Raw genomic sequence first — 24982 nt, 5'->3', positions numbered from 1 at the left:
ATAAATGTATGTGGCTTCCTTCAGTAACAAAAAATGTTCTTTGCCTTTGTGTGACAACCCCTTGTAGTTAATGATAAGAAAGGCTGTAAAAATGATTTGCTTAATAAGGAATGTTGTGTGAAAATAAGAAAAACGGGAACTCCTAAAAAACTTTAGCGTTTTTAAAATGTAAAATGTGAATGAAAGTTTTACATATTTTATTGACTTTTATGTAACATCTTAATTGATTGTAACAAGACATGTTAAATTATACTTACTTCCGGAGAAGCATCTGGGATAGTTAAATTTTCCATCATAACATGCAATCTTAAAAAGTGCTTGATTTGGTCGTTTAAATCCTGACTTGCAGGAAACAAATAATTCAGTGCCATGTTTATAATTCCTGTCAGGAATACTTTTCTGGTCATAAGATGACCGTAATCGAAGGTTGCTTTTAGTAAGACCTTCTGAGGAGATTTTGCATGGACCTGAAGGAAAGGTAAAATGGAAACCTTTTGTAAAAAATTCTTTTACAGCATCATGAATATTTCTAGACGTTGAGTTTAATGCACTTACGGTAACATACGGGTAGATCAGTCCATTGACCATTCTCACATTTAGCATTTATAGGACCATTTATCACATAGTTCTCATTGCACTCAAATGCCACAGATGAGCCCAAATCATAACTGTCCTGCCGTTCAGTTGCAAGGAATCCATTTACGATTTCTGGAGTCTGGCAGCTTTCTAAAAAGTCATAAGGACAAGAATTTTAGAACTAGTTAGAGCTCATAGAAAGTGTGCACTGCTCCTTTTTGATGCATACATAATCGTAGTTATCATGTCAATAACAGTGACAGTCATCAACTGGTGGCTGGTTTCTATTAGATCAGACTTTATGAAAAGATCATGTCATTTTACTGCCCCCTACACTGATCACCCAATTTCTTTTAAAGAAAACCCATTTGCTTACACATGAATTCTAGTAATTACTAGGAAATTATATCACCAGTGTTTCTGGTGGTGCGGTGTGCCACTGACTGATATGATACAGTGAAAGGGATTGGAGTTGTAAGCACACGGCTGCTGGTTTAGGACCTGTGATTACGTCACCGTTATGGCGCCTCTAGGGTGTTTGATAGATAATAGATAGCTCTGCTACATGCATGTCACATACACACAGCTCTGCTATATGCATGTCACATACACACAGCTCTCCTACATACACATCACATATACACAGCTGTGCTACATGCATGTCACACACACACAGCTCTACTACATGCACATACACAGTTCTGCTAAATGCACTTATCAAATACACACAGCTCTGCTACATGTGCATGTTACACACACACATACCGGTAGTTGTGCTGCATGCACGTCACACACAGCTCTGCTACATGTACATCACATGCACACAGCTGTGCTACATGTGTGGCACACAGACTATGCAACATGCGCATTCCACACACAACTCTGCAACATGTGCGTCACACACAGCTTTGCTACATACACGTCACACACATAACTCTACTACATGCGCGTGTGACACACTGCTCTGCTACATGCATTTCACACACACACATAAATCTGCTATATGTGCGTGTCACACACTGCTCTGCTACATGCATTTCACACACAGAGCTCTGTTATATGCGCGCATCACACACACAGCTCTGCTACATAATTCTTCATCCCACACAACAGGGATCACAACTGAGACAGCAGAGTCCTGCACACACTGATCACCCCCTTGTCATGTGACTCCGGACTCCTGCCACACAGGTGACTAATCACATGCTCCTCCATCTATCACACGCACGGCTGTGCTCCTCCGTCTCACACACGCACAGCTCTGTCTCACACATGCAGGGCTCTGCTGCTTTGTCTGCCACACGCACGGCTCTGCTCCTGCATCTGTCACACACGGCTCTCCTCCATCTGTCACACGCATGGCTCTGCTGCTCCGTCTGTCACACGCACGGCTCTGCTCCTCCGTCTGTCATACGCACGGCTTTGCTGCTCCATCTGTCACAACCACAGTTGTGCAAGGTATAGGACCTGTCATGACATCAATATCATGTAATCATCAGAGGCGAAGGCCAGGTTACTGATCACATGACAGTGACATCATCACAAGTCCTATAAACACGTCTGCTGTCAGACTCTGCATGTTTTATTATACTGTAGGACATGCGATTGCATCACCACCATGTGATCAGGGGTAGGGCATATAACACACACAGCACACATGGTCAGACAGACAAGTGGTTGTTAGCACTTTGATGAAATTTGAGTGATGTATACAATAACTGAAGTCATGGAAGCTTATGGACTATCATTGAAGCTCATGTTGGGCTAAGGTCAAGCTTGTCACATTATATGTTTACATTTGTTACATCGTTGAAAATGTAAAAGAAAGGCGACCATTGTGTTTGTGTTTTATGCGGCTCCTCACCATAGTTTTCGATAGAAAGAAAGTGACAAATAGGTCATTTAAAACCACAAAATGCAAACAAGACAGCAGGTGTTTTTCTGCAGGTATGAATTACCTTTTCATAAAAGCCATTTATTTTATTGGCAAGAGTGAAATAATGCTGCAGAAACCCCCCACAGTTGTTCTACAGGTGTGAACGTAATCTAAGACCTCATTCAGATGGTGACATTTTAGTGAATATTTTGCATCAGTGTTTCTAAACTTAAACCAGGAGTGAAACCTTCAGAGATGTAAACTATACTGGAAAGATTTGTGCCTCTTCTGTGTTTTGTACCTAATCCTGATTTTAGTTTACAAACACGTATGTAAAATATAGCTGTCTGAATGAAACCTGACTGTACAGTAGTCACTTATCTCTGTAGAACTGATCTATTTTTAGTGACTGTATTATTGATAGATATACTATAAAAACACAGAAATGGTCCATTGTACCTGATCCTGTCTGCCATAAAAGTGATCTGATGCAGAAAATATACAAGAGGTGGATGCTTAGGGGAGTCTTCTGTACTATTGCTCAGGTTAGACCAGCAAATTGTATGATTTTTTTTAAACAATCTTTTTTATTGAAAGTCATTAAAACAAGGGTTGAAACAGTGGGTGAGAACACAGTATACTCAGTACAGTGTATCATCAAATATAGGACACGCAGGTCCTGTGAACATTGTGTTTATGCAGTTTGGCAGTCACTAGGCTTATTTGGCTTGAGGAAGTAATAGTCTATGGGGTGTTTCGAATGTGTGTGTGTGTGTGTACAATATTATGTGATCTATTCCATAGAGGGGCTGTGTGAGTAATGGCTCAAGTTGTGTGTACTTGGTGGTTGAGTGAGTTCGGAGTTGCTAAACTAGTAGCTCATATCGCATGAGCTGTGGGGAGTGCCAGGTGGTATGAGGTTGGCGTTGACTTTCCAAGTCTTGATCGGTTCCAAACTGTTGATTGTAGATTGCTAGGTTTTGTTTAATGTTGAATGAGGAATCTCTAGTGTAGCCTAGTGTCTCCGTTACTGCCACAAGAAGTCATAGATAGTAAGATAAACAAATCAAATGAGTAGAAAAGGGGAAGAAGGAAAGGGGAAGAAGGAAAGGGGAGGGAGGGGGTGTAAACGGTGTAGATCTGTCAACGAGAGGTTACTGCTTTCGCTAATTAACTGCGTTACACTATTTAAGTGTGTGGTCTGTGAGCTTAAGTGGAGTAGACCTTTATGGTATGTTCTTTTGGGATAAGATCCATGGTGTCCAGGTCAGTAGGAATTTGTTTCTTGTGCCTGACTCCCATGCAGCGATCTCTTCGAACCGATATATTTGGGATACTTTGTCTTTCCATTGAGATATAGTAGGGACTGTTTTCTTTTTCCAGTGTAGCGGTATAAGAAGTTTTGCTGCCGTAATGAGTGTTGTAGGAAGGTGCCTTTTTGAGGGGATTAGCTGTCTGGAAGGTAGCCATAGTAGCACTTCCTCAGGAGTGAGAGTGAGTGAGGTACCGCATATTTTATTTATGTGAGTAGTGATCTGTTGCCAGAAAGATTTAATGATTGGGCAATGCCACCATATATGCGTCATATCTCCTTTGTGTGATTCGCATCTCCAACACACATCTGTTGGAGTTAGCTTTGCTTTGAAGAGTGTGACTGGTGTCTTATACCAACGGGTGAGAATTTTGTAAGAGTTTTCTTGTATTCTAACGCACTGAGAGAAACCATGTGAGCTATTAAGGACTCTTGTGGTGTCTTCCTTATCCAGGTTGATCCCGAGTTCCTTTTCCCAGGTTCTAACGAACCATGGTTTGTCAGATGAGGTGTTTAATAACAGGCCCTTATATAGGCGTGTCATGAGCTTCCGGGGTTGTTCAGGTAGTGAAAGGTATGTTTCAAACCACAATGGGTCTCTCAGTCGTTCTCTATGTTGTGTTTGTAATTTTTTTAGTGAGGTGTATAAGCCTAGCCTGTCTAAGGAATTTAGGGGAGTGTTCGGAATGAGTGTGCTGATATGATCTAGGTTTGTGATTTTATCCCCTTTGATAATATCATGTATCGTTGTAGTGTTTAGTTTTGTCCAAGGATTTAACATTCTTTTTGGTTTGTTGGCTAATATTGAAGGGGTTAATGCTGCTGGTGTCATTGGTGACAGTTTGGAGTGACCTCCCTTTTCGTTTCTTAGGTGGCATATGACTCTGATTGTTCCCCTTGTGGTTGGGCTAATTAATTTAGTTTTTGGTGATGGTGGGTCATTGGACCAAAGAAGATATTGTCCCTGCTGGTTTATCATGGATCTTTCTATCTCGATTGAGGGAGAATTTATTTTATTATCTACTAGAGATAGCCATCTGTCAATATGTATTGCTTTGTAGTAGTGGGATATATTCGGAAGTCCGAAGCCTCCCTGTGCTTTTTTTTAATTTAGATACATGAGTGCCAGGCGGGGTTTGCGTTTGTTCCAAATGAAGCTTGTAAAAAGTTGATGTAGTTTGGTAAAGAAATGATGGGGAACATCTATTGGGACCGCCCGCAGAGTGTATAGGATGTATGGGAGAATGTATGTGGATATTAAATTTTTCCTTCCCATCCAAGATATCAAGGGAACATTGAAGTGTTGCAGTTGGCTTTCAACCTTCTTGAGAAGCGGGATATAGTTTGCTTTGAAAAGTTGGGAGGGGTTCGCGGTTAGAGAAATACCCAAATACTTAATATTAGAAAGGGGCCATTTGAAAGGGTATTGTTTCTGTAAGGGCGTAATTATGTTGGTTGGGGTAGATATATTTAAGGCTTCTGATTTTCCAAGGTTTACTTTAAAATTTGATATCTTGCCGAATTGTTCAAAAAGTTTAGATATTTCTGGAAAGGCCGTTTTTGGGTTGGTCATTAGTATGAGCAGGTCATCTGCGAATGCAGCTGTAGTATGAATGGTATTTCCTACTTTCAGACCTTGGATGTTGGGATTTTGTCTGATTTGCTGTAGAAGGGTCTCCATTACTAAAACAAATAAAGTGGGGGATAATGGGCAGCCCTGCCTAGTCCCATTCGTAATCGGGAAAGGATTTGAGAGGGTTCCATTTACTTGAATTCTAGCTGATGGGTTTGAGTAAAGAGTGAGAATGGCTTTAATAAATTGATTGGGAAAGCCAAATTTTATTAGCGTGTTTTCCATGAAGTTCCAACTTACCCTATCGAATGCCTTTTCAGCATCAGTCCCTAATAGTACTAGTGGTATTTTGTTGTTTCTGGCGTAGTGGATTGCATTTATAATGCGAGATGTGTTGAATTTTCCTTCTCTGTGTGGGACAAAGCCCACTTGATCTGGATGTGTAAGCTTATCTAGGAGCAGGGATATGCGTTGGGCCAGGATTTTTGCCCAGATTTTAAGGTCTACGTTTAGTAGCGATATGGGGCGATAGTTGCTGCATTGATCTGAGTTTTTACCCTCTTTTGGGATCAGGGTAATGAAAGCTTCCAGAGCTTGTTTGGGGAGACCCGAACCCGACAGGAGGGAATTACATAAACTCGTGAATTTTGGTAGTAGTTGTCTGGAGAATGTTTTGTAGTAGTTTATTGGTAGGCCGTCTGGACCTGGGCTTTTTCCATTGGGTATGGAATTGAGTACTTTTTCTACTTCGGAGATAGTGATAGGGTTAAGTAGAGTCAGTTTTCCTCTTCAGTTAGTGTAGGTAGTCTGAGATTTTCCAGAAAAGCCGATGTTGATTTAGCGATATGGTTGTTGTCTTCCATTAAGTTATCAATGGAAAGGTTATATAGGCCTTTGTAGAATTCCTCGAACTCCTTGGCAATTTCCTTTGTTGAAGTCGCAGTGTTGTTTAGTTTAGTTTTTATTTTGTAGATAAAAGTTTTTTCTTTTTGTTTTTTTATTAGTTTTGACATTGTTTTAGAGCCTTTGTCTCCATGCATGTAGATCTTATATTTGGAGGAAAGAAGGGTTTTTGCAGCTTTTATATTAAGGCTATTTTTGAGTTTTTCTCTAAGATCCTTCAAGTCCTGGAGAGTATCTTTATTTAAGGAGTTTCTGTGTAAATTCATAAGGCTTGCGATCTGCGCTAACAGGGAATCTATTTCCTTATCCCGCTGCTTTTTAACCGCCGATCCCAGGGCTATTAATTCTCCTCTGATGAATGCTTTATGTGATTCCCAAAGGTTCGGGGGGGGGGGGAGATGTCTGGGGTGCTGTTTATTTCAAAGAATTCTTCGAGTTTACTGGAAAGTTCGGAACAGTGCTTTTCGTTGCTTATTAATGTGTTGTTTAGTCGCCAGGACCACTCTCTGAGGGGGAGATTATGTGTTGGTGCTGATAGAGATATTGGTGCGTGATCGGAGATTGTAGAGGGACTGATAACGGCCTCCCTAACAGATTGAATGTGTTTCCCAGAAATTAACAGGTAATCTATTCTGTGATAAATTGAATGAATGTGGGAGAAATAAGTATATTCTCTATCTTCAGGGTGTAGAATTCTCCAGGCGTCGTGGAGATTCATTTCCGTTAGAGTGCTTTTTAGTTTGCGGATTTGTCTGTGTGGAATTGTTTGCACAGATGAGGTAGTGTCTCTGGAGGGGTCTATTGCAACATTAAAGTCACCTCCTACAACCATCAGGCCTTCTGCTAGTTCTGAAAATTTACCCAGGGTGCGGATTAGCCACGGGATCTGATTTTGATTTGGTGCATATAAGTTTGCAAAGGATATTTTACTATTGGCTATTGTGCCTTTTAAAAAGATGTATCTGCCTCTAGGGTCGGTTAATTGGAGTGTGGGGGTGAATGGAATATTTTTCCCAATCGCAATGGAGACCCCTCTAGAAGCTGAGGAGTATGTGCTGTGGAACCATTGATTGTAAATTTGGGATGGGAGTTTGGGTATGTGATTGTGTCTTAGGTGACACTCCTGGAGGAACACTATTTCTGATTTTAATTTTTGTAATAAAGAGAATATTTGGCTCCTTTTTTGAGGTGTATTCATGCCTCTGACGTTGAAGGATGTGTATTTAATGTTAGCCATGTTGAGTGTATGTCAGATGCTTGATGTGTCTTAATTTGCTCACAGACAGTAGTATTAATTGGCAGGTCAGCTCGTTGACAGTGAAAAAAAGAACTATATACAGTATTTGCCTCAAAAGACGGCAAGTAGAACATTGTAGAAAAACTCGAGCAGAGAAAGGTCCACACCGGGGGTAAGAACCTCTCAGCGCCTTTTTTTGCGCCTTAAATAGAGGGGGCCAGTGAGGGCTCCTCTCCCTGCTCGTGTAAACGGGGGGTGGGTGGGCACACTCCATAACCTTCAAGCATGCCACCGAGACTTGGTTAAAACTATAATATCGTATTGTACTGAAGATTCGAGCTGACGTATGTGTAAGGAAGGGGGTTATCTGCTAACCCTATCCTAGTCAACAAGACAAAGTCCAGAAGGCGGGTACCAGTGCTCGCTAAGGTGTATGCATCCCTCTCACCAGGGCCCCGACCTCCAGAGTATATAGAGGATTTATGTCCAATCAGGACCTAGGGATCCCAGCGAGAGGAAGGCCAAACAATCCTCCCGCCTAGCAAGGTAAGTCTTTCCCGCTCAGGGGTGAGTGTAGCGGGGTAGAAAAACCAGCAACAATGGAAACACAGCCCCTTGGGGGGGGGGGTACCCCCAACTCACAGTTCTGTTGGTCACCCGGTCCGTTAGAAGTACAGTGTCTCTCGTTGCTTGAAAAAATTCTCCTCTGTAGACTTTCAATCTCTGTCTTGACCGGTGACTGGTAGAGATGGTAAATTAGAAAAAGAAAAGGAGAGAAAAAAGAAGAAATACAAGCGAGAGGATCGTAATAAACTTTTGAGAGTAGGATACTCCCGTGTAGTATCTCGATCTTGAGTCGTAGTTACTCGCCAGGGGAGTTATGAGAGATTCCCAAACTCGCATCAGGCAGGATTCAGGTTTTTCTGGGCGTCTTGGCTTTTGATTTGAGGTTCCATCCCTCTGTTCTTGAGAGTTGAGGTATCTGTTGTTGTATGTGGACGGGCATCCAGGAGGGGATCTCTATGGGAGGGATTCCCATCTTTTTCCATGCAGCTTCCAGGTCTTCTGGGGATCTAATCGTGATCTGCTGTCCTTCTTTAAAAGTGGCCAGACCGAAGGGGTAGAGCCACTTAACGGGTAATTTCTTTGCTCTCATGGCGTCTGTGAGGGGTTTTAGAATGCGTCTCTTGGCCAGAGTGCTGGGAGCTAAGTCCTGGAAGAGTTGGATTTTGTTATTTTCGAAAAGAATCTCTAATGTCTCTCTTGATTTTTGAAGAATAGCAGCTGTGTCCACGTAGCTCAGTAGTCCGCAGATCACATCCCGCGGGGGAGCCGATGGTGTGGGTCGTGGGCGGAGAGCTCTATGGATGCGCTCGATTACTATGTTGTCTGACCTTTCTTTACCTAGCAGGGATTGGTAAATCTGCATGGCGGTTGATTTAAGGGCTTCATTTGATATAGATTCAGGTAGGCCTCTCAGTCTAATATTCTTTCTCCTACTTCTGTTTTCTTGATCTTCTACCATCAAAAGGGCTTGATTTAGGTGTTCTTGTTGGGTTAGAAGATTTTTTTGGACTGCTTCACTATGTTGAGTTAATTCTTGGTAGGAGGTTTCAAGGTCCTCTACTCTACGTCCAATATGCTTTACTTCGGATTTGATATCGGCGAGATCTTTAAGGACCGGTGAGAGCGACTGTGTCAAAATCTTTTTAAGAAAGGATCGGGAGATCGAGCCTCGGTCTTGGTCTTCGCCCTGGTCAGAGTTTACTGATGCGCACTCAGCGTCGGAGTCTGTTGCGTCTTGATCCGGGGGGTTTGCGCATAATTTTAATTTTTGTGCAGCTGGAGAGAAATGTCTTTTTTTTAAGTATTTATCTATTTCTGATTGGCTTTTGCTTCTTTTTGGTGTGTCTTCAGCGTCTCTGCACTTATCCCTTCCAAGTTTGCCCATCTTTTCTTTGCTTATGTTTAAGCTACGCTAGAATCTCTTTGTCTCGGTGGTCGTCGCAGGATGATTACTTGTGCATGTTGATTACTGCATTATTTCTCCCTGAGGAGGGTAATGTCAGCCTGCACCTTGTTATAAAGTAAGCAGTTTGTCCAGCCTATTCCTCCTCTTGTTTTAATCTTTATGATATTCTCTTTTATTCACTGCTTTCTTATTCTCCCCTCTCTCCTAGCTGCTGACTCCTCTGTAAATGCTGTGATTGTGTCTGCTCTCAGGATCCTGTGTGTGATGGACTAAGTGCTTCTCAGCACACTTCTGTGAGAAGGGGGGAGGAGGAGGGGGGCAGCGGGGAGCGTCTGGAGCTTATCTTATCAAGCCTGCTTTGCAGGTCTTAAAGGGGTTGTCCCGCGAAACAAAGTGGGTCTATACACTTCTGTATGGCCATATTAATGCACTTTGTAATGTACATTGTGCATTAATTATGAGCCATACAGAAGTTATCAGAAATTTTTCACTTACCTGTTCCGTTGCTAGCGTCCTCGTTTCCATGGAGCCGTCTAATTTTCAGCGTCTAATTGCCAGATTAGACGCGCTTGCGCAGTCCGGTCTTCTTCTTTTCTCAATGGGGCTCCGTGTAGCTCCGCCCAGTCACGTGCCGATTCCAGCCAATCAAGAGGCTGGAATCAGCAATGGACCGCACAGAAGCCCTGCGGTCCACCGAGGGAGAAGATCCCGGCGGCCATCTTCAGCAGGTAAGTAAGAAGTCACCGGAGCGCGGGGATTCAGGTAAGCGCTGTCCGGTGTTCTTGTTTAACCCCTGCATCGGGGTTGTCTCGCGCCGAACGGGGGGGCTGTTGAAAAAAAACCCAAACGTTTCGGCGCGGGACAACCCCTTTAATGGCAGTGCACTTTCACTTGCTCTCCCTCACAGCAGTCAGCCCCGGTCTCCCTCCTGTCAGCCTCCCTGCTGTGTGAAGCTCACTTATCTTGAGTGAGTTTGCCGGCAGCACTTGTGTGTAGTGACCGCACTCTGTGCTCCCGGGGCTTCAGTGCAGGGGATCACGGACACCACCTCCAGCCTCCTTACCTCTGCCTGATGTCAGTGCCCGGACAGGAGGCTCTGTTTCTCCCTCAGTAAGCTGCCTCTCCCATCCACAGCCCCAGCGCTCGCTACACAGCTTGTTTTCAGCTTTTTCTTTTGCAGTCTCCTCTGCCTCCTCCAAAATTTAGCCCCCGGCTTCCTGCCACGCTGGGCCCACAGAGCTGCAGGTGTTCTGAGCAGCCGGGGAAGGTTGTAAGACTCTCTCCCTGTAGCTTGGCAAACTCTGGAGATCTTCTACCTTATCCTCAGTAGTAATTAGAGCCTGGGACACCTCTAAATATCAAGTTCCAGAGAGTCCAGTTGAGGTGCTCATTCCCTGCACACCTGACCTCGTTGCAGGCTTAGCCACGCCCCCCCCCCCCCCAATTGTATGATTAAAAGGGTTGTCCAGGACTTTTACTATTGATAATGTTATCCTCAGGATAGGTCTCATCACTAGTTGATCATTGGATTTTGAGATCCCTGTCAATCAGCTCATTGCCATATATGCTGTTAGTGCAGAAGATGCTGGAAGCAGATAGCACTGTCAGAATTGGAGTTGTACAGGTTGGTACTACAATGAAAGGCAGCCCTGCCTGCACTAATAACCTGGGCCACTGCAATTCGGAGTGTATAATGATGTTCTGCAGCTATTGTGTGTATAAGGACTCTTGCCCACTTGCGTTTTTTTAACACTGCAACATCACTGCGTTTTTTTAAAGCGATTGTCAATGGGACTTTTTAATGTTAAAAACCCATCACACAGAAATCGCAAAGCACAAACTTTTGATGTATTTTTAACATTAGAAAGTCTCATTGACATTTGCGTTAAAAAAAGGCAGCAATATCGCAGTGTTAAAAAAAATGCAAGTGTGTGGTATTCCTAAAAGGGCTCCCACCCACTTGCATTTTTTTAACGTGATTATCAATGGGACTTTCTAATGTTAAAAACGCATCACACAAAAATCGCAAAGCACAAACTTGCAATGCATTTTTAACATGTCACGATTTAAATCTTATGAGTGGAGAATCGCTATGATTCTCCACTCGTGGACACTGGTGCTGCCCTTTCCATGGGAACGCTATGGAAATCTTCAGAGAGTGTGATCCACGAGCAATTTATTGCCTGCGGTTCATCGCCCATGGACAGGCAGCCTTAGCCTTCCCTAGGCCTGCTTTACTCAGGAGAAACCAGTGTTATCCCTAACACTGTGCAAGAGAGCGAAAGAAAGAAAATAAAAAAAGGAAAGGGAAGGGAAGGGAAGGGAAGGAAAGGGGAACTGCCATGCAGGCTGAGTGCCTTCTACTTCCAAATGTGAGTGTTCACCAGTGAAGGAGTTTGTACGGGGAACAGAACCTTGCAGATAACTTGGACTGTAGATTTTTCTGATATCAGCCCAGTCGCACAACATTGTGATCTGGCACCATTCCCTGCTGGCGTGTGTAAATCTACAGTTCTGGACTGTTGGACTGTTTGTTTTGTTGCAAGTAACTGAGCACTGCTGATAGTTCACGGCTTTGATCATTAAAAGTTTCCCTGTGTGTGTGGACAATTTATTTCATCATCCGGATTCACCGCAAAGAAAGGAAGGTGGGGTCACGAGTGACAGGACTTAACAGGCGATCTATGTTTTGGGTTACCCCCGTAAAATTTTCCCCCAGCGGTAACTTGGATGGGGTCCGTGTTAACCTCAGGATGGGAGATGGTAGACCCCCGTGACAAGGCCCAAACTCTACCCTGCTGTCTCATCGGCTGTGGGCCAGCTCCTTGAACACTGCCTTAACATGCACTAACATGAATAAAGGCTGCTACTGTGTTAGCCAAGAGCAAAGTGTTATTGCTCTCACTACGAATGCCAGTGAGCTCATTGCTTTTCCTTCTATTCTCCTCTAGTACCTCTTTCTTATCCCCTCAGATTCTCAATTAATATCCAATTCTATTCACCTTTTTATGCAAGTTACAGGATTCCTTATGTACAAAGTGGAAAAGGGAGGTGAGGAGACTTACAGAAGTGAATGGGGACAAAGCCCTGGTATACTCTAGGGCAGTTTCCTCAAAAAACAATGAACGCCTTACCCAGCTCCTGATTATACACAGAACATACTATACTACCTGAAGGCTATAAAAATTCTGCCCGGATTACTTGGATGAGTGCCTAAAGTATCATTGAAAGTCTCATACCTTCTTTCATCTATCTTTACAATGCCCCAGGAAAAAGGGTATTTGGGAGCAAGTAGGTAAATTCATAAATAACAAGATGGTACCCATCTCTTATTAAGCCCAACATTTTGCCTTCTGATTTCACCTGCCCCATATTTCTATGCCCCTCGATATTTCTTACACAATGCTCTTGTTATGCCAGGTAAGTAAGTATTAACTTCTGGATACCGCCTCGTGTTCCAATAGTATCCAACTGGAAGATATTTGGGATCTCTGTGTCCCCATAAAACATGGGTCATCGGAAAAGGAATCATCTTGAGAAATTCTCCAAAGTTTGGGGCAAATGGCTCTGGACATCCTCCTCTGTGGGTTTTCCTTGTTCCATATGACTCTCCTCTCTCCATAACTAAACACATATAATCTCTAATTTATAGTAGTGCATGCCTAGGCACTAGCCTGAGGACTGGAAGAATACCTGGACAACACATATCTACCCTTCCTTTCCAAGGCTTTATTTGACGGTATGACAGTATAAACCAGGCCAGCACACCATGGGACCCAGCAAAAGATTTCTGACAGCCCATGGACTGTGACATGTCAATGTTGGCAAGAGGCAAGTGACTAGCCTCTTGACCTCATAGTCATATCACAGTCTGTGGCATAATCATGTAGATTAGCTGCTAGAGTGACTAGCCTAAAGGACCTTCACGGAATCAGTCATGTGACTGGCTGTGCAGCACAATGAGGGAAGGGATAGCAGATGCAAGCTTCGTGACATTAACGTGGTGTTCAGGGAAGGTCCTTTAGGCCCCAGGAATGACAGTGCAACCAACAACAGTGCAGGAGCAAAAAGCATTGCAGCAGTGCAGAAGGTGTCTCCCAGGAATCCACAGCGGTGGAGGAACATTGGATTGCTGTGCAATGAGAAAAAGCAAAGCAGTTTGCAAAATAGTTTAATGATAAAATTACAGAATAGATCAGTTGTCCGCGGCTTACTTTGTAAGGTAATGATTCACTGGTCAACAAATTTTTACAAAAGTCATGTTGCTGAAATAAAATTAGTCATTTCTTATCAGTTTTTATGTGCTCAACACGAATATGACAGTCAAAATGCAAAATTGGCTCTATTTTTTTTGTAATCTGCAATAATTGTTTACATCATGAAATGCATGCCAATAGTAATAGGCTGATGGTTAATACCTGTTAAATAATCAAGTCATAGACTACGTCTTAGATTTCTTTGCCTGTCTCTTGTATGGGAGCATCTCTGTGGAGTTTCCAGCAGTAGTCAGCCAGCATGGTAGGGGGGACCATTTTACCCGTTATCTTTGTTCTATTGTTGCAATATCTTGATGACAACGTTCGCCATGTTCATCACTAACCATTACCACAGTTGTCTGGAGAGAAATCCAGATGGGAATGAAGAAAGTGGCTCTTTAGAGACATATTGCAGCCAAGTTTCAGATACTGCATCAGCATGTCTTGTACTAGTTTCTTGCAGTTTTCTGCCCTAATGTTCCCAAGAAAGTTTGTAGACACTAGGCAAAAAACATTCCATGCTTGTTTCGCATCGCCCTATATATGAAATATCTTCAAATATATGAAATATGTATATGAATATATAGATATGAATATCTATATGAAATATCTTCAAAATTAGAGGCAATAAAAATGTTTATAGTCATATTCGTGTTCAACACACCAAGATACTACAGATTAGAATCTTTTTAAGTCCGTAACAATTTTAGTGTTGACCAGTAAAGGTAATCTATTTGCAGCCCAAAGAGGTTGCTCATTTTAATTTTGGCCCCCACCTACCGCCAAGTTGTGCAGGTCTGGTATAAACACTCTGGCGGCTTTTGTAATGAATGCTCATATCAATCACCCTCATATACCGCGGACTTACTTGCAAAAGTACATTTGGGATAGTTTATATTTCCCTTTTCACATTTGGCTTCCAGTTTATCTTCTGGCATCATTTCTTCATTACACTGAAATATGATTGTTTGTCCATGGTCCACTACATTGTTCATGTTAGAATTAATATTATTGGCGATCATTGTTGCTTGTTGCAATACACAAAAACCTGGAAAATAATTAAATCGTTATTAGTATATATTTATTAGCATCACATAACTATTAAACTACTAGAGAACACAGAAATCGCTTTTAGGCCAGTCTCATATAACGGCATTTTTAAATGTGTTTGACAGTGTTTTTAACAGACCCCATCATTGCAATGGGTGATGATGTGCGTTAAAAAATGCACTAAAATACAACAAATAGAGTTTGAAAAGTGCGGTGGTTCCAATGCTTGTCTGAGATCCCCAATTGAAATGAATGGAGGCTCAGTACGGCATTTTTAGCGGGCATTTGAAATGACCGCTAAAACGCTAGAGAGAACACCTGCGTCAGAATGGCCTTACTTGCACGTCCTCATATGTTTTACCAAACAAAACAGTCTAAATCCCTGTTTTCTGTGTGGTGAAACAATTTTTGGTTAGCACTTGTCTCATAGGGAGACAGAACGCAGTGCATGCATTTTCTTCTTGCTTTTAGCCACTGTGAAAATAGCTTTAGAAAAAATGTATTAAACGCTTTATTTCTTCAGGCACAAAGTGGCAACTAATGAATTATTCTTTTTAACAAATGTCCTTGTATTTGTGCTCCCAGATATTTTGGCATACTTCCTAGCTTTTATGCAGGATGTCTTATCTCCAAGGCTACAAATGCCTTTTAGATAGAACATCATGTAAAAATTTTCAGCTTTAGGGTGCATTCACACGAACATATACCGGCTCGGTTTTCACGCCGAGCCGATATACGTCGTCCTCATCTGCAGGGGGGGGGGGGAGGATGGAAGAGCCAGGAGCAGGAACTGAGCTCCCACCCCCTCTCTGCCTCCTCTCCGCCCCTCTGCACTATTTGCAATGGGGAGAGGTGGGGTGGGGGCGGGGCTAAGTTCCGAGAATTAGCCCCACCCCCGACTGTGTCTATGTATTAAACTTGTTGTATCTATGCAGTAAGCTTGAATCTAATATCATATCAAATATTTTATTGCTTGGTTCTTGTATCATATCTTTCAAGTAAGCTTGGTTCTATTATCCTACCATTACACTGCTAAACAAAGATTTTGCTACTGGAAGTAAAACATGTTATTTACATGAAATCGAGTGCACTGAATCCGAATCTGAAGTCAAAATTTGCCTAGGACATTTAGATTTTAGGTTATAAGTAGAGATGAGCGAACCTACTCGGCCACGCCCCTTTTTCGCCCGAGCACCGCGATTTTCGAGTACTTCCGGACTCGGGTGAAAAGATTCGGGGGGGCGCCGTGGCTGAGTGGGGGGGTTGCAGCAGGGAGTGGGGGGGGGGAGAGAGAGGGCTCCCCGCTCCGCCTTGCCTCCCCTGCCCCCCGGCGCCCCCCGAATCTTTTCATCCGAGTACGGAAGTACTCGAAAATCGTAGTGCTCGATCGAGTAATTACTTGGAACGAGTATATTCGCTCATCTCTAGTTATAAGCCAACTACAGTTTGGCAATAGCTTGGTTGATTAGCCCACGTACTGATGCATGGCAACATTATAATTGCTGCACCATTACCTGCATCCCGCTTTCCAATGACTCGTTTGCAACACCTCCTGGCAGCAGCGTGTTACTGCAGCATCAAGGCACATCTGAGCATGTTTGTAATCTGATATCAGCAGTTGCTAGGCCAATATAATGTAAGATGGGCCAAGTATAAACTTATAGTTGACAATACTGTTTTCTTATACAGCTAGTTTGACTATTTTAGCCTAAAGATGAGCAAAGCTGTGTTAACCATCCAGACAATTTTTGCTTCATTTTTGGTAAATACACCACATGTGTTCAGCGCAAAAACCTGACAAAAAGAGTGAAGATTGCTTACAAGTATCATTTTGGGTGTAAAGTTCGAGATCAAGACAAAAGATTGCACTTGCTATGCCTAGGATTTGGAGTGAACCGAAAAATCATCACTCGGACTGCTATTTCTGCATGACCAATGTTGCTGGATTATCAAATAAGAACAAATCAAAAATTGCCTATCCTGATTGTCAGTCTGCTCTGCAGCCAGCACCAGATGATGCTGAGAATACAGGGCCAAATCCCGCCTGCATCTTGTGCATCTGAAACTGACAGTTCTGATGGGGATCATGAGGATGATGCTGCTGACATATGTTATGAAGCAAAAACTGAATAGGATAAGTCCTACCTTCTGAGCCAATCTGATTTAGATGATCTAGTGAGAGACCGCTCTTTATCAAAAGAGAAGTCTGAATTGTTAGCCTCCAGATTACAGGAATGGAATTTACTCTAAAAATGTACATGTACTTCACACCTTTTTAGGAACGTCATGCAAAATTAGCATCATATTACAAGCTAGAAAATGACATTTGTTTCTGTATTGACGTGAATGGCCTTATGCTGGAGCTAGATTGAGACTATGTACTCGAGAAATGGAGATTTATAGATTCTTGTAAAGCTAGCCTGAAAGTTGTATTGCTACTCAATGGCAACGAAAAGCCTTCTGTTCCCACTGCTCATACTGTGGGAATGAAAAAGACATATGAGTCACTGGAACTCCTTTTGAAGCTGATCAAGTATTCAAATCATAACTGAAACATTTGCGGGGACCTGAAGGTTGTGGCACCCTTGTTGGGTCTACAGTTGGGGTACACAAAACACATGAGCTTTCTGTGCCTATGGAACACTCATGTTGACAGCAATCATTACAAAGTGACACAGTGGCCAGCCAGCGTTGAGCACACCATTGGCAGATACAATATGCTACATGCATCACTGGTTGATCCAATGAAAGTTTATGCTCCACCACTTTTCATTATGCTGGGCCTAACAAAAAACTTTGATGTGGCTACGGATCATAATGGAAATAATGGCTGCATGGTTGCCTTGCCACGGTCCGTCAGCTTACGTGTTTTGGCCAAAATGCAAACTAACACCCACATTTGTCAGTATTTTTTGTATGCAGTGTGCTATAAATGCTGGGGGAGCCCAAGATGCCCTGCCATTGTGGCGCACAGTGGTGAAACAGGGCAATCCACTACTTTGCCAGTAGGGGTTGTATTTCTGTATAGTCTGGTGCACTTATCATGGCTGGCATCCTTGGTATCATTTCATATGTGCAGACTATGTTGTCTGCAGCAGCTACGCCTTCCCCAATCTCAGTAATGTACAGATGTAGCAGTGCCATCCTTCAATCTGTGACTTACTAGTGCAGTATCCTGAGATGCATTAGTGATGTTACATCAGTAGTAAGTTTGGTTTGTTTATCATAACTATGCAGTAGGCTTGGTTCTTGTATTAACCCCTTAGTGAAAGCCCCATAGCGTTTTTACGTCCTGAAGCTGCGTAGTATGATGCAATAGTACGACATTACATCACACTGCAAGAGGGATTGAAGCATCGCATGTTGTGGTCCCCTAGGAGGACTAAAAGAAAATGTAAAAAGAACAATAAAGTTTTACTAATTTAAAAAAAGTAATTAAAGTAAAAAAAAAACTTTTGCCATATTGAGGATTTTTTAAAGGTTTTTCAATACATTGTATAGTACATTAAATAGCACCATTGAAAAATACAACTCGGCCCACAAAAACAAGCCCACATGCACCTAGATCGATAGATGTTAAAGGAGTTACGATTCTTTAAAAGAGGGGAGGAAAAAACAAAAATGGAAAAAACAAAAAAGCTCCGTTAATTAGGGATTAAATATATACTGTAAACTTGGTTCTATTATGGTATATCAATGCAGTAAGCTTCTGATTATTTTAAAACTTTAGAGGGTCCACAATCTTCATATAGTTTAGATCCCAAGGTAGACTTAATCAATCCCTCACTGATACCATCATTTCTTGGTGGCAGCAGAAATAAATAATGACAACCTGTGTGCCTATGGCTATGGCCTAACACTTACCATTCCTGAAGCATTTTGGATATTGCAGCTTTCCTTGTTGACAAGTAGTTTTCATCTGTGTGCCAGGAGGAGCTTCATGCCCAGGTTTACAGACAAATTCCATTTCTTCACCATGTTTACTGTAAAGCTTTTTATTATGTATCCATCTTAGCTGTATCTTATTTTCTTCCATGTCCTTTTCCTTTGCAGTACACGGGTCTGTAACAATAAATGAGCATTTTTATTATATTTTAATTTCCTTTATGTGTTCAAAGCAAAATGTGAAGCAATCAGATCCCTTCCAATAGTATTTAAAATATTATAATATGTACAATGACATATACTGTATGTAGTTTCCTCTCTGACTTTGCAGTTGAAAATTGTTCCACAATTGTCATAAAAATATGGTAAAGTGAGACAATGACTGTGTAAAAATGTTCATCCATTTCAAACCCTTAAAGGAAACATTTAAGTAGTGAAATAAACTCATGTCCAAAAAATCAAGCATCTAGAAGGAGTTGTCGGAATGGTATAAAGCTTTCTATGTGTGATTGTAACATTGATATAAGTAAGTGATTACAGTATTAGAGCAAAAGGATATTTTTTTTGCGAAAAACTGAGCATATTTGCTGTAACATTAGCTTTTCCAAACTCATAGGCTGTCAAAATTGGTGTCTCTGATGGTGTCATACATATTTTATTGATAACTCTGGTGACCTGCAAGGCCAAGGAAGAGTGGAAATGTTGTGAAGTCATTCCTGTGACATCTTTTTGTATGCAGTCAAGCATTATCCTGCTGGAAAATGCCTCTTGGAAGCCCTGCCATTGAAGGCAACACATGTGACTCAGGATGTCCTAAACATATCACTGAGATGTCATTGTCCCTTGTAACTCTACTACAAGTGATCAACTGTCTCAGTAGAAGGGGCAGTGTGCCACTTCACAGTAAAGGCAGGTGTCATGGTACATAAACTGTTAAGTTTCAGGCTACAATAAGTGTGTGTATTTCTTATCTTATTTGGACTATTGAACCTTATACAGAAAACTATACCTACACTGTGTAGTGCTGAAATCAAGGATCATAAGGGGAGTCAACAGTAAATCAGCAATACTAAACTATGTTGAGATAAAGACATAGAAAGTCAGTAGAGATAGACTATAATGAGATATCAATAGCCTGACTACAGCTATTTCCTTATCTAGGCGAGCCTTAAAACTTTTGAGACAGTTTTTTTCAGCAGATGTCAATAAGCCTTATGATCGATAATCTTTGTAACCTTTGTATTAATAACCTTTGTATGATAATGCCGTCTCTTTTTCTGTTTAAAAAACTAGCAATGTCTTCAAATAAACAGCATTCTCTTGAGTTCTCATGAAAAGCATCTTGATGTAACACGAAGCGTTTTGCATTATTCATAGATACTGCTTGCAATCTTCTCATCATGGGCTTCAATATCTACAAATTTGGTTCCTGACAGCGAAGTCAGAACATTGGAACTGGTGTGGTCCAATAACACAGGATTGTGGAGCTCACCCCTAGGTCTCCAGACCAAAACATTGCCGTTGTCCATGCCCAAACTAAACCCAGATTCGTTGCTGAACATAACCACGTTCCACTCAATAGCAGTCCAGTTTCATCATTCACTACACCACTGCAAATGGAGGTGATGGTGGGTGAGTGTCAAGGGCAGTACACGCAATGGTTGCCATGAGACAAATGTCTCTCAGCTAAGCACCCGGAAATTGTTTCAGCAGACATACGGGCCTGTAATGATGGTGCCACCTGTCTCTGGAAGGTGGGCAATTAAACAGTGGGAGCTGCCTGTGATTATCATTAGCCTCCAGTCTACCATCCAGACTGGAGGTGCTGCTGCATATCTCTGTCTCTCCTATGCTACCTTCTTGTTATTTTGCTCTACTGGTGCCAGCATAGGTTACCTGTCTTTTTGCTAGTAGACTAGCTGAGATTTTTTGGTCATATACCAACCTATTTAGGTTATACTGTTGAACCACTATTTTATGGTTCAGCTGACCATTTACCTACACTACCATCTCCTTTAGGTGTATGGCTTTGGTGTTGCCTTCTCACCACTTAGTAAGGAGTGGGCAACGGGTGCACAGTCTAAAGGCCACTAGAAGGTTATTATCGGGCCATCTGCCTAGAACTGGTGCATACCTCTTGTCCTTAGACTACGGCAGCCCTATACTCATATATTGCTACGGGTTATTTTACCCACTTTTGGGATGACAATTTTTCCACTATAAGGTTCCTGATGAGTCAGTACTTGACAGAAACGCGTTGAACCAAATAACATTTGTGAACCAATTAATCCGTGTTGTCCGGTTTATCTGGATAACAGGCATATGAGTCATCTACCTTACTTCTGGCATCATTCCAGAACTATAATTTTCATTGCCAAAACTATGAGTCACTGACCTTCATTTTGGTCACTAGCCCCTAATCACGGCCGGCTGGCACTAATCTATAGGTGCCACCACATTTTTTCCGTGAGTCAATTCTCAAAGTAGGGGGCTCTCATAGTATTTCTGGCCACTGGCTCTTTGTTGAGCTTATTTTTGTTTTGTATGTATATTTGTGTATGTGATATCGTGTCAGCGAGGCACCTCGAGTTTTTAAATATTATGTATTAAAAGTTACGTTTTAAGGAATACACACAGAGAATATTGCCTGTGATTATCGGACAATCAGACTATCCTCTCTACTTGTAGTCTGTTGAGGGTGTCCTGAGACTGGTTGCCTTGTCTGCCTGCCATCATGCATCCAATGGTCTCAACACCTCCTAACATTCTGGTCAGAATGGCCCAGATGGCAGGCAATTTGTCAATACGACCATCCAGCTTCTTGCATTGCAATGCGCCCCCTCTCAAACTCTATTAACTGGGCAAAATCTCGTTGATCGCATTGTAGAGGCATGTCTAGTGGTTAAGCTCTACACAAGCAGAAAAAAGGAGGTTTACTGCACATAAGTAGTCTTTGAAAACCCAAGGGTGAAACAATTTAATCACCACACAGCTGTAATCATTTGCATATCTGACTGATATATAACTGCATGCCAAGTTTTGCAGCAAAATTACAACTCATAGGTGCTTGATTTTTTGGCAAAGTGTATATTTATAATTATGCTAGTAATAAAATATAGTCACTGGTCAGATAAAAAATTATAAAACATGTAATGCAGAGTAAATATTCACTTTATACTAGCTTCTAGCCCTTAATGGAAAAGTATCTGCAGCATATGTGTACACATCACACACCATTCACAGTATGTGACAGAGAGGTGATTGGTCTCCTTGGGCACAGAACAACACAAATTATATAAATATGTTCCCTCACCTTTAAAGGGGTTGTCCCGAGGCAGCAAGTGGGTCTATATACTTCTGTATGGCCATATTAATGCACTTTGTAATGTTCATTGTGCATTAATTATGAGCCATACAGAAGTTATAAGAAGTTTTTCACTTACCTGCTCCGTTGCTAGCGTCCTCGTTTCCATGGAGCCGTCTAATTTTCGGCGTCTAATGGCCAAATTAGACGCGCTTGCGCAGTCCGGGTCTTCTTCTTTTCTCAATGGGGCCGCTCGTGCAGGATGCCGCCTCCGTGTAGCTCCGCCCCGTCACGTGCCAATTCCAGCCAATCAGGAGGCTGGAATCGGCAATGGACCGCACAGAAGCCCTGCGGTCCACCGAGGGAGAAGATCCCGGCGGCCATCTTCAGCAGGTAAGTAAGAAGTCACCGGAGCGCGGGGATTCAGATAAGCGCTGTGCGGTGTTCTTTTTTAACCCCTGCATCGGGGTTGTCTCACGCCGAACGGGGGGGGGGGAGGGTTGAAAAAAAAAAAACCCGTTTCGGCGCGGGACAACCCCTTTAAGGCCTCAAAGTCACTAATTTGGATTGTTTAACTTCTGAACATGTTTTAACTTGCCATCCAGTTTTAGGTCTTGTCCACACAATTTAAAATACACTTCAGAAAAATGCAACATGGATTTCTATTTCATAATCTGCAACAAAACTCTGTGGCAGAGCTGTAGGTTTGTGCCGCCGATTTGTATTTGAAGATGCTGTTGATTCACATGCAGATTAACCCCATTCCATGGGACTAATACTTGTGTCTATTTATTGATGCAGATTCCAATTCAAGACTTGACTTGTAAATTTGTTTTTTTCAGCAGCAAAGATTCCAAATCTGTGCTATGTGAACAGTGACTTGGATTCCCATTGAACTCAATGGGATGTTAAAGAACACAGATTCCAATGCAGACTTCAGAACAGAATCTGCATCAGTATCAGTGCAAAGGGGAAAAAAAGTAGATTGGGCCTTATACATTAATTTTGAGCACAGTGATTTCTTGACATTTTATGGATACTTTTACCTTTAGTTTTAATCCCTTAAGGTCCAGGGTGTTTCAGCCTTAAGGACCAGACACCTTTTAGGCATTTTATCCATGCGGTGGTTTTACTGATCTATTTGTTTTCTTCAGCTAAATTATTATTGCAGTTTTTTTCTGTGACATATGGGACTATTTTTTTATATCTTTTTTCTGCTTTCTAGTTTTATTAGCTGTAAAAAGCTTATTATATGCTGACACAACTCTACTTGCTGAAAATGAAAATGACCTTGAATACCCATTTCGAAGAGTCAAAGAGAGCGAACACATGGGACTGTATCTCAATTTTAAGAAAACAAAGCTGCTGACAACAGCAAGCAATGTTGTACCGCACATAACAATCGTCAATGAATAAATTTGAAACAGCCCAAGATTTCACTTTCTTTAGATCCAAGATCGACCACAGTGGTGAATTGGGGCCTGAAATCAAATAAAGAATCAGCCTTTGCTGTAATGCAGTATGAGGAATGGTGAAGATATAGAAGAGCAAAGACATCAGCATTACAACAAAGATCTGAATAATCAATGCAATCATTTTCCCAATAACTACAAATGCATGCGAAAGCTGGACACTCATGAAAGTAGACAGAAGAAGGATGGAGGCCTTTGAGCTGTGGTGCTGGCAGCGTATCCTGTGCATACCATGGACAGTGATAGTCACAGATAGCAGTTCTCACCTTCAAGCCTGCTCTCACTTGGGCAAAACAGGTCTATTTCGTTACTATCATATACTTAAGGCTTCACAATCCCAAAAAATTATTTAACACTTCTAACTCTCTTCTCCATCCTCCAGTAAAACCCTCTCCATAACTGTTCACTCCTATCCTCTATTCCTCCATAACCTACCTCTCTATCATTACCAATGAAAAGCTCTCAACCCTAATCTCCAAATCACACCTGACATCCAATGCACTTATGCCAAACTCATGCAACCTGCTCCCCAACCGTACCACTTCAGTCACTGTCCTTTCGGTCCTCTGGTCACTTTCTAGTCTGGTCACATGATCTGACCATGTTACCACTGCAAACCATACGACCGGCTGCCAGGAGGAAAGCAGAGACTACCGGGACAGTGAAAGGAGAAGCTGGAGCTGGTAGCTAAAAGGCAAGTAGAGTAATATGTTTTATTTTGCAGTAAGGAGGCCACAAGAGAGGAATCTTATCACTGTGTATGTGTGTGTGTGGGTGGGTGGTGAGAAGGACTATCTCTGAGCTCACCACTCCGACAGTTTACTTGGTGGTCCCACTAAGATACATTTATGCTCATAAGATTCTGTGAATGGCAGGAGACGCAAAAACACACAATATCTTCTCATTGCTTCTTCTTTCCTACACATAACTGATAGTCCAGGACCAAAGTAGACAACGTGGGACTGGGAATCTCCTTCCTTGAGGCAATTCTATGTTCTGCTATTTATGTTTTAGACATATGAGTGTGAGGTTGATTGAGATCACAGGCAGTTAACACAAAACTACATTGGAGTCTGGAAGTCCAAGATACCAGACTTTAGTTATCATAATGCCATATTCAGGTTATGGACCCAGGCTATGGTAGTGACTAAAATTCTATGACTTGAAATCACTTTATTTGTTCACTAGAGACAGTAAGAGACTGTAGTTGGACTGATATATCTTGGTGACATATACTACAATGTACAACTCCAATACACCTGCAAGAAGCACAGTAAAGTGCATCTCCCCTGGGAGCGGGGTTGTGCCTCCGCTCCCCCACTATTTCCGTGCGGCCAGTTTTCTCTCTGCAGCTCTGTGCGACCAGTTTTCTCTGTGCAATGATGTCCCGAAGTCGAGGCCGCTGTGGGGATCTTGACCCTGCTGTTGCCACAGTGCTATGGCTTGTCTTCCGTACTCCGACTGCTGCGCTCCTCCGTCAGGGCAGCGGGGAGAATGTCAAAAGGGTTGTCTTCACACCACATCACAGACGACATGTGCAGATGCTGGAACCGTGGGGACTGGAGA

At 42.2% G+C, this 24982-nt stretch overlaps 2 protein-coding genes across 4 annotated transcripts in view; both read right to left on the bottom strand.

Moving 5' to 3' along the window:
• LOC136621574 (complement factor H-like) overlaps positions 1-24982 on the bottom strand; it is a 1208893-nt gene that overhangs the window by 494357 nt on the left and 689554 nt on the right. The window lies entirely within an intron of this gene.
• LOC136621576 (coagulation factor XIII B chain-like) overlaps positions 1-24982 on the bottom strand; it is a 146765-nt gene that overhangs the window by 33677 nt on the left and 88106 nt on the right. For all 3 annotated transcript variants that reach the window (XM_066597147.1, XM_066597146.1, XM_066597148.1), the window contains 4 exons: positions 18620-18817; positions 14574-14753; positions 556-726; positions 258-467 (listed from right to left, as the gene is read on the bottom strand). In XM_066597147.1, coding sequence (XP_066453244.1) covers positions 258-467; positions 556-726; positions 14574-14753; positions 18620-18817 — 759 coding nt within the window. The remainder of the gene's footprint in view (positions 1-257; positions 468-555; positions 727-14573; positions 14754-18619; positions 18818-24982) is intronic.

Source organism: Eleutherodactylus coqui, chromosome 3 (genome assembly GCF_035609145.1).
Source record: "Eleutherodactylus coqui strain aEleCoq1 chromosome 3, aEleCoq1.hap1, whole genome shotgun sequence".
NCBI lineage: Eukaryota > Metazoa > Chordata > Amphibia > Anura > Eleutherodactylidae > Eleutherodactylus > Eleutherodactylus coqui.
Note: the sequence above shows the minus strand (reverse complement) of the source record. Positions and strands in the feature narration are given on the sequence as shown.